The sequence below is a fragment of the Antedon mediterranea genome, chromosome 1 (genome assembly GCF_964355755.1).
Source record: "Antedon mediterranea chromosome 1, ecAntMedi1.1, whole genome shotgun sequence".
NCBI lineage: Eukaryota > Metazoa > Echinodermata > Crinoidea > Comatulida > Antedonidae > Antedon > Antedon mediterranea.
In genome coordinates, this window is record NC_092670.1 from 1267151 (window position 1) to 1281199 (window position 14049).

The 14049-nt window shown below is 33.0% G+C and overlaps 2 protein-coding genes across 2 annotated transcripts; one reads left to right on the top strand and one right to left on the bottom strand.

The window, feature by feature from the left end:
• Positions 1-252: 252 nt before the first annotated feature.
• On the top strand, positions 253-3169 carry LOC140052520 (DNA-directed RNA polymerase III subunit RPC8-like). Its single transcript, XM_072098132.1, has 6 exons — positions 253-316; positions 1024-1172; positions 1807-1990; positions 2136-2199; positions 2424-2628; positions 2783-3169. Exons 2-6 carry the CDS (start codon positions 1062-1064, stop codon positions 2831-2833), a joined length of 615 nt encoding a protein of 204 aa, XP_071954233.1. The 5' UTR covers positions 253-316; positions 1024-1061; the 3' UTR covers positions 2834-3169.
• LOC140052353 (uncharacterized) lies at positions 3146-12849 on the bottom strand. The gene is made up of 3 exons (XM_072097888.1): positions 11345-12849; positions 6416-6564; positions 3146-5800 (listed from the first exon to the last, which is right to left on the bottom strand). Exons 1-3 carry the CDS (start codon positions 12499-12501, stop codon positions 5646-5648), a joined length of 1461 nt encoding a protein of 486 aa, XP_071953989.1. The 5' UTR covers positions 12502-12849; the 3' UTR covers positions 3146-5645.
• Between the last annotated feature and the right edge of the window lie 1200 nt (positions 12850-14049).

Sequence of the window (14049 nt, forward strand, 5' to 3'; positions counted from 1 at the left end):
TTTCAAAAACTAATTGGAAGTACAAAGGCCATTTATTTCTGTTTGTGAGACTAGGCCTCTATCTACACGGTTACTACCTGTACTTAACTAAATAACATGAAACATGTATTTTGATCATTGAAGTCTTATTAAAGAAATAATTTGATACAAACAAAAACAATTTCTAAGTTCAAAGCGGTAAACGCTGGTAATGATCTTTCGGTATGTATTTTATACTCTTAGTGAGTGTCGACTTTGACGTTTCATATGTGTATGTATTGGAAAATTCAAGATGGTAGCCACCATACCGCGCTCGCTGTAATTTCGTAAAAACATGGTGTGTATAAATACTTATTTTAATTATGTTTAACCCTATTAATAAAACCATATGTATCACATCATACGCTATTACAACTTGGCTAGTAAGAAAGCGTAATTCTTTTTTAGGCTGCTATCAACTAGCTAGGCCTAACTATCTGCTGACTGACACTGCAATCGTACGTCAGCGGGCGGCCCCCTTCTGTGTCGTCGGCCACCTACCTACTAGGCACGATAAGCAGGCCTAGGCTATTTCAAGTCTATTTTATATATTTTAAACATTTTTACATGTTTACTGTAATACTATGTGGCAAGAATTAGTGTTTACTAATACTTATTACTTGGTTTCCTGTATGTAACTTTCCTTTTTGTTTCTATTATAGTTTAACACATACGTACATAGGGCCTAGCCTAGGCCTACATATAAATTAATATTAACAAATAAACAAACACATATAAATAGGCCTATAAATGTATTCTATATAATACAAAGGACCATCATAAAAAAAAATGTTGTTGTATTATACTACTACAGTAGTACTAGGGATATGTACTATGCTATATGGAACTATAGGCCTATGAGTATTCATTGGGCCTATCTATGAGCAGAACAATTTTATTTACCAAAACCAGTCCATATATGATAAAAAAAAGTTAAGGCAAGGATTTATATAAAGATGTATATTAGGTTGCTCATTTTTATTTACTTTATCATTATTGATGTAGATCTAAGCAACGGGGTCTTTACACATGTTTGGATAAGAATGTTTGTCCTAGCGGAAATGATGGACACTGTCCGCATTCAGCCGTGGATGTTTAACAACAAACTGGACACTGCCGTTGTTGATGTACTTAATCGCAAGTTAGCCAATAAGGTAAAACAGATTCAGTGTATTTATACGCACAACAACCAAGTACGTTTACCATTCATTATTGGTCATTCCATCTCAGTTCACCCAAAAAAATGCTTTTTTTTTAAACCTTACGTCCTTCAATTTTGATGAAATTTGGTATATGGATAATTTTTTACTTTAATCACCATAAATCACCCATACACAAAATTTCACCAAAATTGAAGGAGGTAGGATTTAAAAATGCATTTTTTTGGGTGACCTGGGATGGGTTAACCCCATTCTTTGCCAAAGGAGGCAATGACTTTTAAGATTTCTTTATTGACATGTAATATAAGAAAAGAAGATACATTTGTTGTTGTTATGTTGTTGTTTACATTTAAATGTTGTTGTTTACATTATGTTGTGTCTATCTGCTATATGTTGTTATTTACATTTGATTGTTGTGTCTATCTGCTATATGTTGTTATTTACATTATGTTGTGTCTATCTGCTATATGTTGTTATTTACATTTGATTGTTGTGTCTATCTGCTATATGTTGTTGTTTACATTTGATTGTTGTGTCTATCTGTTATATGTTGTTATTTACATTTGAATGTTGTGTCTATCTGCTATATGTTGTTATTTACATTTGAATGTTGTGTCTATTGCTGCAGGTTGTTCATGATGTCGGTCTGTGCATTGCACTACATGATGTATCAAAGTTAGAGGAATCCTTCATCTTTCCTGGTGATGGAGCATCGCACACCAAAGTGCAATTCCGATACGTCGTCTTTCGTCCATTCATGGATGAAATATTGATTGGAAAGATTAAAAGTTGTAGCAATGAAGGCGTTCACAGTATGTTTACATTTGATTTAAATTGACCTTAAACTTGACCTTAAATTTGATCCTGAACTGAAGTGCTACATGATGTACTTTAATTGTACATTTTGACTTTGTTTACTGTTTATAATTTTAAACAATCTTTTCAATTGCTTTTCAGTATCTTTAGGATTTTTTGATGATATTCTTATCGCACCAGATGCTCTTCAGCAACCATCTAAATTGTATCCTTTTAAAGTAACATCACAGTCAGGAATACAATCCTAACCATTTAAAGAAAGTACAAAAGTAAAGCTCTGTCCACACTATCAAACTTTATGGGACAAAAAAAAATGTGATGTTCACATTCTTTTTGTCACATAAAGTTTGATAGTGTGGACAGAGCTTAAGAGCATAATAAGGGCCTGTAATTTACTAGCTTGAATTTTTTTCTTTGACGTTACCATAGCGATGAAGCTGAGCAAGTTTGGGTGTGGGAATATGAAACTGACGAAGGAACACATGACTTGTTCATGGATGCCGGTGAAGAGATTCGTTTCCGAGTCATTAATGAAACATTTGTTGACACAACACCAGTCGGACCGGAGAACGGACACGATCATAGCGTAGATGATCAGGAGTCAGAAGCAAAGAAATCGCCCTATTCACTGACTGTGAGTTATTTTGAATGGTTGACTCACTGTCTATCTTTTGTGGGAGAAATTGGATAAGGTTTAGTATGTGGGCTTACACCAGAGGTATATAGAGGAATATATAAAGTATAGACAAATATGAAAGAAAACAAATATTTTATTTTCTTCTTAACAGGGATCGATTTCTGAGCCAGGACTTGGACTATTAACATGGTGGAATGCTTGAAGAAACAATAGACACGCAGCAAACTCAGAAAAGCTATACAAAAATAAGGGGAAACTAGAACCTTTCTAAAATGTGAAATTACAACCAACAACACTTAATATTGAGCGTTTGTAATTTAAATCGCATCCTTTAAAATCTCTCATTTTATGATGTGTACATATTTTGCATTGAAATAAAATCATATTAAAAATAAAAGTGTAACATATCTTGAATAGAATTAATATTGAAGTTGGGATGTCCTATAAAAAGTGTTTTAGTGGACCAGACGATTTGAGAAGTACAATAGCACAAAAATAAAAAAAAAAAACTAGATAAATACTTCTTGGCAATAGCCTTTAATAACGTAAGCCTTAATTTGTACGATTTAAAATTATTATGTACAAACAATGTCTGATATCGCACTATTCCGCTGTCACCAGGAAAATCAACATAATGCAGACAGTGCCAAAAGGAAACGGCTATAAAGTCTAGTAAACGGACACATTGTTACAACAATAGGTTAAAGAAGTGTAAAGTTATATTACACCAGATACAGTGAAAGTAATTATAATTCTTTGATTACGTAAATCGAAGAAATAGTATTTCTGATTTTAGTGTACTACGTATGTTACGACTTTTAATAGTTAATCACAGAACGTCATGGATTACGTTTGAATGACGTGATGGTACACAAGTATCATTTTCATCAGCGTCAATGCAGTTTGTGCATTTCTCCCGAGGTGTTCATCAATGTGCGCATGCTTTCTTGTATTTACGAAATTGCGACGTTTGGATAGTTTTTTGCTTAACATTTACAAAATCACAGTATGCCCTATTTAATGCGAAAGAAAGACATTTATTTTTATTTAGTGTTAGGATTTATCTATACAAACAATGCAAAGTGCAGATTAATAATAACACACGTTACGATACATTAATTTGCATATTACGAACTTGAACAGTGCTCATCGATAGGGGGCAGTATTTATAGGCTTTCATGTCGAAAACAACATTAAATTGGAATTTACAATAACGTAACGTGATTTCATCGCGAATAATATGCATAAAACACTATCATCGCCGTACCTAGGCCTACCGCGGGATACAGTGCAGTATGTTCGAACAAACTTTACTAATCGATTTAGCTGGTCTTCGTATGTTATCACGCTAGAGACTGAGGTGCTAAAACCTACTTGGTCAGATAATCAGCATTTATAATAAACTCTATTTTCTCAATATTTACATATTTTCAATATTGCGTAAATTGCTATTCAAAATAAATAGATATACAAATTGTTATTGCTTATGATGTGAAGCTAAATAAATGACGTCATACAATAGGTTCACATCGTCATCGGCGTGTAAAAAAAGGCGTATTATGTGTGCGTAAACAACACGACACTGATGTCACTTCCGCAATGTTTGGTGTACAATAAAATGTTGTAAAGAGCACAGAGAAACTTGTGTGGAAGTTGAGAGATGTCTAAACGTACCCACCTTCTTAAACAACCATTTTATTGGGTTTAAGCACTTTTAGAACAAGTTACAGTACATTTCATATTTAAATTTATATGAATTCAATCAAATCTCAAATAAAACATTTAAAAAAACATAAGCAGATTCAATTTATCATTAATATTCTACAAATAATTATGATTATCCCATGACGTCATCATTCTTAAAGAAGACTTATAACAAAAATATAATTAATGAAAGACTGAAGAAAACGTTTTTGGGAAACTATTACAGGTTTTTCACTTTTGCAAAACATAAATTATATTTTTAAAAAAAAGGTAAATATATATTTTTTCCAACACTTATACATTCACGCATTTTATATAAAATTACAGAACTTGCTCCATACTGGAGGCAGTGCACAGTGATTACAATCTAGCTTACTTTATCGTGGTCACATTTTCACTATCTGGTAACCGATATGAATAGTACATGTCTTTTGTATGTTTATTTAGAAATGGCACATTAAATGAAAAGCAGTGTGGATATTATAAAAAAACACGTAGGCCTACTAGCTATCTAAACGACTGTGACAATTTTTTTTAAAAGGAAAACCATCTTAAGATCTAACACAATTAATTGATTTGGTGTCAACTTTCATCAATAACTGATTTTTTAATCCGAATTCCCCGAGTTGTGATTTTTCACAGATCTTTGCTTAGATAGTGCAACAACAACAATCACCCATTTGTACATTTTTTAACCTTTCGTACTACAGTACAATATTTATGAATCATTTACATTATCGATCTTCATAATCAATAATGCTCTGTATGCTCTATGCTAAAAGTTTATCTAATAAAATTGACATCTTAAATATTTTTCTTTGTGTCATACCGAATATTCTTCATTTTTACAAGAAAAAATATAAAAATTTAATACACTTAGCACTTATGGTACATAACTTTAGGTCACCATCTACATATAACTGACATTGCACGAAAGCATAGAATACAGAATGAGAAGTCAGCAGCATATGACGACACAGTACTAGGCCTACTACGCAGGCGATAAATCGCGTCGTTGGCGCCAGGCACGCCTTCTGTATGTCGTCTGCTAATTGTGGAAGCGCATGCTATCTGCTAGGTTGTTATAACAACCATATATAATATGCTAATCCACAAAATGTGGCAATCTATAATCAGCGTACGAAATACTGCGCATGCTCATCATTGTCATTTGCATATAAGCATCGATTTTAGAGCGCGTTGGCAACACGCGTGTATATACATCGTGCATCTGGTCATGTTTCAAAGATCTTCCTGTAACGCAATAGGATCTTTGCGTGTATTCTATTCTGAAACTGTCTATTTCTTCTTCACAGTGGATGGACGAGGGCACACTTGGGTAGGTTTTTACTAAAGTACTGGAGTAGTTCGGCAGTAGCACCTTGGCAATTGGTCAGTTCTAGTTCCTCTAAATCAGTTAGTTGTGTTAATCCAGATAGTCCAGCGGCGGTAAGCAAAGGGCATCCTAAAATAAACAAAACAACATTACAGAAAAGTAACAGAATAAAGCTACTGTAAATACATACAAAATAATAACTTTCCTACAGTAGAATTGGTTTTGATTTTTGTAGTGCGGTGCTACTTATAATTTCACCAGCTTATTGGAGGTGTTCATTTTAATAGAAATCTTTATCGTTGTTAAGGCCCATTTACACTAGGACGATAACGATCGACGATAAATAGACAAATGTGCATTTTTCATACATAAAACAAAAGAAATATAAACACTTTTCATTCTAGAACTATAGAATAACCTTCTATGCTTCCTTTGATGAAAATGATATTTTCACACGTCCAATCAAATGACGTCACGATTAGTAAGAGCAATAATATCGTGACAATACAACGATTTTATTGTTTTTATTTATGACGTCATTTGATTGGAATTTTAAAAATATTATTTTTATCAAAAACAGCATAAATGATTATCCTATAGTTCTAGAACGAAAACCTTTGTAATTTATTTTGTTTTATGTAAAAAAAATGCATGTTTATATATTTATCGTCCATCGTTATCGTCCAAGTGTAAATGGGCCTTTAATCTTTAATTGACGTGGGAAACATGTAAAAATGAATTTACCTGCTACGGAAAGTATCCTCAAACTTTGCATATTGTACAAATGCTGCAGACCAAAATCTTTAACCTGAGAGCACCAACGTAAATATAGCGCCACCAAACAATTCAACGCAGATAGGTAGCCCATTCCTGTATCAGTAATTCGCACACACCTACAATACAAAAAAATGTCAAATTTAATAGTCACTGATATTTTGTATTTGTTTAAAACACAAACTGTGCATAAGGCTTTTTCTTTTCGCGCACGTAACTTGGCCATTTTTAGTATAGGATAGGAAGTCTGTTAACAATTATTGTAGAAACGTCTATCGTAGGCTATACAAAATGTTTATATTCACTTATTAAATTCAACTGTGCACATTTAAAAGAAGTAGAGAAACATAATAAATATAGTATAGGCCTTAAGTATACATTTTGATATTCATCAACAAAAATCGCAATTAATAATTATAATTAGTAAAGTTAACAATTTGAACAATCAATAGCGTCTCATACGATACGCCGACACATAATTGTTGAGCACAAACACGTGACCGCGCATCATCAAGATTGTAATAGCAATCACTCATTTCATTACAGCTCCGGTCTAAAATGTCATTGCTATAGCAACGGTTAATGTATTACCATTCAATTCCATTCAACAACATGAAAATACCATTACTGACTCGACCGTCTCTCTGATTTTTTTTATAGCTGTAAATACATACACCCATAGCTTAAAAATTATCTTCATAATTCTAACGTTTGGGCTACCGTAGAAATTTTGTGATTATGTTTTTAATTTTTTTTATTTAGTTCAACCAAGAATTAACAAATATATCAAATCTAGATGAATCTGTTTGATATCCCCTACAGCCATATTGGAAACCGGCCCATACGCTAATTTAACCTCGTCAAATTTAACCAAAACGAGGTCATATTTAAAAAATTCACTAATTTAATAAGTTTATAGTTCCCTTGTGTAACAAATTAGTTTCTAATGTTATTTTATACAATTTCAGGTTAACGCATCCGATATAAATCTGTCCAATCATAATAGCACATATCACTTCCCGTCAGGTTGATAGTCTGATTATTATGTGTAGTTAATTTGCATGAGGCCGCATTGTTAATTAGTGGTAATTAGTTGTCGTTAGTGACACTACCCACCACAAAATTAAAATTAGGGCAACAAAAAAATTCTATAGGTCAAATCAACTGAACTAAAAGTGAGTTATAAAGATCGAAATTATTAGGCCTACTGTGGCACGCGCGCGTACAAATGTTTTACTAAACCATCGTTTTGACAGACATTTTTAATATTATTTGTACATTTTTATTTGTATACTTATTTATTATTTTAAAAAGAATGTTAGTTTTGAAAAAAAAAATCTACTTTCATTAACATAAACATATTTTTTTTATCTCTGTAGAAAATGCATTACTACAGAAAAAAACTAGGCTCAATAGCTCATGAATATTCATGATAATATCTCTGACGTCATTTCAAAAGGTTAAAACAGTCCCAAATGCCACACAAATCCTTATTGAACGCCAATTTAGCTATTGTTTTTCGTAAAACATATCTCAGACGAATTGAATACAAATATTTTAAAGGTTAAACTCATAAAACACAAATTATTTTACAAATTACCAAACATATTTTATGTATATTCAGTGATTGTCGGCGCAAATCCATCCATTATTTGGGAACGAGTAATTACAATTGAAACGCGCTGTAACGCATTAAAAATTCTTATTTATTTCAGACTTTGTGATTAGAATTAGGGATCTTCTTGATATCATCAAACGTCAATATACACATTCAATATTTACTTATGTTTGTAGGATTACGGGATATTCGGATTTAGATAACGACGATGAAGCGCCTAATAATTCCTCAAAGGTATTATAAATGTCAGCTAAAGTTCAATATAAAAATTGAAATGATGGAAAGAGTTTAAATTCGAATAATGCAATGTTTAAATGTTAATATTTTAATGATATATTACGTTTGGTTACTAACAACATTGTATGCGTATGATAGGCCTAATATGCATTCGTTGGCATGGTTTGGCGACAACCAGGTGGACCATGTCTTTCAAATGAGGTCTTTATCAAAAAATATCAAAATACGAGGTCATGACTTGGACATATTATTTAAACTTCCAAATTTATAGTCTCACGTTTAAATTATTTTTTAAATACTCATATACAGATAGTATTTTGCTGACAAAATCCGATATTATTAGCATGCTGAATATATCAATGAAGATATACAAATAATGAAGAGATACTAATGTAATTACTGGTAGACATTTTGCATACCAGCATTTTAAAAATACTATATTTGTTATTCAAATATTAATGATAATAGGCATTATCAAAGGAGGGCATCAATATATATATATAGGCTATATACTGTACTATTATCGTTGTAGTTTAGTGCGATTAACGACGTCACGAAGAAACGAAGTTTACGTGTGCGTGCTAAATATGATAAATTATTATAAATTTTTGGACGCACGCATCAATGTGTGGTTTTCTGATGTGTAGCTGACGTCATTCGATAACATGATATAGGCGCACAAACCGTATTCCTATATTACGTAATCGAATGTACGACAACCAATGGAACGCCGCCGGAGACTGCTTAGTAAACAAACAAAACAAACGAATCGTATATGTAAAGCAAACATTGAAATACAAATCATTAAAGACATACGCTATCCACTTTGCTGATGATCGATATTGGGTCACATTTCAAAATTGGCTAAGGTATTTTCAAAATAGTACATTTGTTTTACAGTATATGACTAAAGTTGGGGAAGTGACGTTTCTTTATGCAGCGCAATACATTTACCACATCAATCATCGTGAAGAACATATTACGAACAACTCGAATAGGTTCACAATCATAAAACAAGTTCATAACTAAACATGATTAATACAGATAACAGGATAATTAAAAAATATTCACTTTTTATTTATTTTTTACCTTACTACTTAATCAAAGTAAGTTCAATTGGCATCAGATATGCAAAGGGTAAAGTCCCAAAAGACAATTGTGTCAATTTCAAACGTCTGCGTAAAGCTTTTTGACATTTATGTCAATTGAATAGGCTCATTGTCAGTACAAACAATAAAATGATTTATACTAAGTTTCCCAAAATAATGAAACTGAGACACTCCTATTTCCAATGATAATTTGTCTTAAACAGAAAGATAATTTGAGATACTATCTTGGTATCTCTACTTCTCAAAACATGGATTCATAAACACGGAATTCAAAGATCTTTATCAAGCTAGACCTACAATGTTAATCACAATATACCACCATCTTAGCTAGAAAATGAGTTCTGTGAAGTGTTAATTATTTTTTAATCAGAAAGAAACAAGAAACAAAAAATGTTTAATGCGGATAAAAGTGATAAATTATTTTGCAATGTTGTCTATGTTTAAGCATTCACTGTAAAAATACAAAAATGTTCTGTTGGAACTTTTTGCCAATACTGTATTTGTTGAGAATGAGATAATGAGCTTCTTCATGATATTATTACTAAAGAGACGGCAATTAAAAATGTTTGACGAAGGACTCACGCCAAGTAGTATTTATAGAATCTAAATTAGTTCCTGACTATTGTACATCTTCATCCCTTCATTAATCGAGAACGACGTTCTATCCGTGAGAGCGGTTTAGAAAGCCCACGTTTATGACGTAACAGGTCGTATGTAAATTATATTATGCGTGGTTTTATGGAGGCGTACAAAGCCCCGATTAAAGTAGGACATTTCGAACCCCTGTGCACATAACGTACAGCATTTGAAATGACGCTTCCATTAATCTATTACGTTTCCTGCGTTGAACAGTAAATTACTTGCCTAACTCAACGTAAGGAAAGTTGTGCGTAAAGGCCCATTCACACTAGAACGATAACGATCGACGATAAATATATAAGCATGCATTTTTTAAACATAAAACAAAAGAAATTAGAAAGGGTTTCGTTCTAGGACTATAGGATAATCATTTATGCTGTCTTTGATAAAATTAATATTTTTAAAATTCCAATCAAATGACGTCATGATACATAAAAACAATAAAATCGTTGTATTATCACGATATTATTGCTCTTACTAATCATGACGTCATTTGATTGGACGTGTGAAAATATAATTGTCATCAAAGGAAGCATAGATGGTTATTCTATAGTTCTAGAATGAAAAGGTTTTATATTTCTTTTATTTTATGTATGAAAAATGCAAATTATTGTCTATTATCGTCGATCGTTATCGTCCTAGTGTGAACGGGCCTTAACAATGTAAGAATATCGTACACATTTAAATATTTGTATTTTAAAAAACAAGAATGCTATACATACGCGCGCGTAAGACTTTTGCTATACGTCAAGCATATTTGTTTGTACGTGAGACAACGCTTGTTATACTATTGTGTCTAAGTACTTATTTATTTGCTTATTCCTAGAATCCGTTCGATAGTGATTAATATTTCATCATCAACTGAACGATGGGTTTCCGGATACGTTTAATTAAGTTTCCTATTGAAGATGACATGTCGTGCTTTTTGATAGAAAATTGCCAGTCACTAATAATTCTAAATGAATTCAATCAAGTGAACATTTGATATCCACTGTATAAACATACACTCGAGAGCTTGGGGAAAGAAAGGGAATTGTTGAATTTTCACCGATATCGCCGTGTTCAGTTAAAAAACACTATCTATACAACATCTGTTCATTCTGGTATCATAGGCTGCCTTGTAGTCTCATCAATTATGAAACTCATCTTGGAGTCTTTTCAAACTTTAACAAAATCAATGACCATTTAAAACACCACCATAAAAATGTTCCTTTAATGATCAGTTTAACTCAAACAGGAAAGACTGAATTTTTAATGACAAGTACACAATACAAAACACATCAACATCATATTTACCTGTCTAAGATAAGTTCTTCAAGCTTCGGTAAATCACAGGCTATGTGCTCCAGAGCAGTATCTGTAATCCTGGGACACCAGGAGAGGTCAAGCGATTTTAACATCCCCATGTTCTCAGCAATTAGCCGCACTCCTTCATCTGTAATTTTACTACAACCCGAAAGACTCAACACAGCTAGGCTTGGCAAGCTGCTCACAATATTTACAACAGCATTATTACTAATTTCCCAGCACGATTTTAACCGTAGGACAGACATTGTATCACTTTGTTTCCCGCTAAAATAAGCCAGTACTCCGTCAGTGACGTGATATGCCTGAAGATTCAGTTCCTGGAGAAATGGTAGACGTTGAGCTATGGCTGCTACGCTATCGTCTGCTACGTTAATACAATCACTAATACTAAGAACAGTTATCCTAGGAAGTAAGCTAGACCAGAGACCATTTTCGGTGAAGTCGTTACAACCACTGAGCTCAAGACTTTCTAGGGCCCCGAGTTGTTCGATCATTACCTCCAGCCCGGCATCACTTACCGTCGAACGTTTCAGACTGACAGCCTTCAGACATTTCTTTGTTTTAGGACAATGATCTATAAATTCACAGATATCTAAATCTCCTACATTGACTAAGCACACTGTGTCAAATCCACGTTCTTCAAAACTAACTAAAGAGGTAAATACGCGGGAACCTCCCTCTTTGGTGTCGTAAAGATCGCGCCTATGTAAAATTGGTGTCACGTCTTTCCAATATTTCGGTTGGTAGAGTATTTTCTTCCATGTTCTACAAACCTGAGCTAGGACACACCTTTCACAAGGACTAAAATAACAAAGAAGCTTTTCCAAATACTGTTGACTTTGAAGCAGCTCTGGGAAGTCTTTCGCGCGTAATAATTCAGACCCGCGTCGTACTGGCGGTGACAGTGCTTTACTTTGGCCTAGAATTCGCTCCTTGAGAGACCGTTTCTCTTTTTGACTTGGTTGTTCTTGTGCTCCCTGGTTATTGTTATTAGCAGCGTCTGTTTTTGAGCACAAACTCGAGAAGAATCCACTCGCCTTCATGATTTTACTACTGTCTTTGTCAAAACCTGGTCGCGACTCGCCTAAATGAAGTCCATTAACTATATTCCATGTCTTCTTCACCACTGTTTCCATACCTCTCATCTGTCACCTACGAGTAGACACGGTGCGATGAGGATATTACGTGTTATCGCGATGTCTACAAAAAAACTACGCTTCCATAGCTATCTAATCTTAACATCTAGATAATGAGCTGGAGTATCAAAGCAAACTGCAAAGGAAACGAAACACATTAATATTAAGTTCGATCCCTGACCTGACGATGACTCATATTTAATTTTCTACACATCCTCTGATTAAAGTCTCTAGAGCACGCTTCCACTTGTATCATTTATTTCATCAACAAAATAGTCTGTCGGTTATTGACGCTGTGCGTACACTTTTCGTTTCGTTATGGAAACATACACCACATTAACGAAATACATAACATTTCATGTATTTTACATTTACACCGCGTTCTCATAATTACATTTCTTTACCATCAACAATTTGAATAACATTTTGTTTGAATAAGAACACGCTGTTTAATGCGTTGTTCTGTTCAGTCATGCTTACACTTAATGCTGTAGGTTGAATGGTTTTAACTTGAACGTATGTGTATTTAGTATCGTATGCTCATTATTTCTCTCATTATGAAGAATCGAATATATTACGTATTCATGACGTCAGTGATGGAACAAACGCTGTAATATCGTGTAGAGAGCATCGGGAAGTATAATTACACGGAATATGATAATTTCAAACCACGTCATGAATTGTTTATAAAGGTCTACTAAAGAATCAATATATTTTTAATTACACTTTAATGAAAAATCAAGATTTTGTTATTATCATTTTCTTTCATTTTATGTTATTTATTTATTTACTTTTTTTACATTTTGTTCAAATAAAATTAGTTTGTTTGTATTAGCAAGTACAACTCCCTGGTTAATATATCACTGCAATGTGGCTGGTGGAATAAGTCCACCTAGCCCCAAAACCACTGTATGTGTATATGCCAATATATTAATATTACATGCCAATGTATTATCTTAGACTAAGAATGAAAATATTATTTGGTTTTCTCTTCTCTCTAAATTTCTAAAATTTACCATAGGTCTACATTAATTTATTCTCCACCTCTTACAAAAAAACTACAATCGATCCAGTAAAATGTTACCGTAGTTTATTAATCTTGTCTAGGCCTACACATAATAATGATAAATTGTCTCTCAATTTTTATCACATCTCAAAAACACATTACAATATTCTCTTCGTATATTCATCGATTCATTCACAAAGGCCTACCATCGGTAATTAGTTTATTTTGCCATCTAAAGGTCATTTTTGTCTGCAAGCCTTTCAAACTATATTTAATTTAACTGCTTCAAACATAATATCAAGCCATGTAATCAATACTATAAATATAATTAATCATTATTTCTACACACGTCGTATAATTCGAGCAACCATTTCAAACAATGATGGACTAGTGTAAGGTGAACGCACTTCTTACTATGTTTGTTAGCTTACGTTATATATTTATAGTATGGTCAATGTTTAGCTGATATATATTTGGTACAGGATGCGATACTAGAGGCAATAAGTAACAGATGTTATGTGTCAATATTATTGAATCAAATGCGCGCGTTT

Excerpts from the sequence above, each read along its gene's own strand:
- LOC140052520 (XM_072098132.1), top strand. The coding sequence starts at position 1,062 with ATGTTTGTCCTAGCGGAAATGATGGACACTGTCCGCATTCAGCCGTGG. Across the intron at positions 1,991-2,135 it reads TAGCAATGAAGGCGTTCACA|TATCTTTAGGATTTTTTGAT; the intron begins GTATGTTTACAT and ends ATTGCTTTTCAG. Across the intron at positions 2,200-2,423 it reads CTTCAGCAACCATCTAAATT|CGATGAAGCTGAGCAAGTTT; the intron begins GTATCCTTTTAA and ends ACGTTACCATAG.
- LOC140052353 (XM_072097888.1), bottom strand. The coding sequence starts at position 12,501 with ATGAGAGGTATGGAAACAGTGGTGAAGAAGACATGGAATATAGTTAAT. Across the intron at positions 6,565-11,344 it reads GAAGAACTTATCTTAGACAG|GTGTGTGCGAATTACTGATA; the intron begins GTAAATATGATG and ends TTTGTATTGTAG. Across the intron at positions 5,801-6,415 it reads GAGGATACTTTCCGTAGCAG|GATGCCCTTTGCTTACCGCC; the intron begins GTAAATTCATTT and ends TGTTTATTTTAG.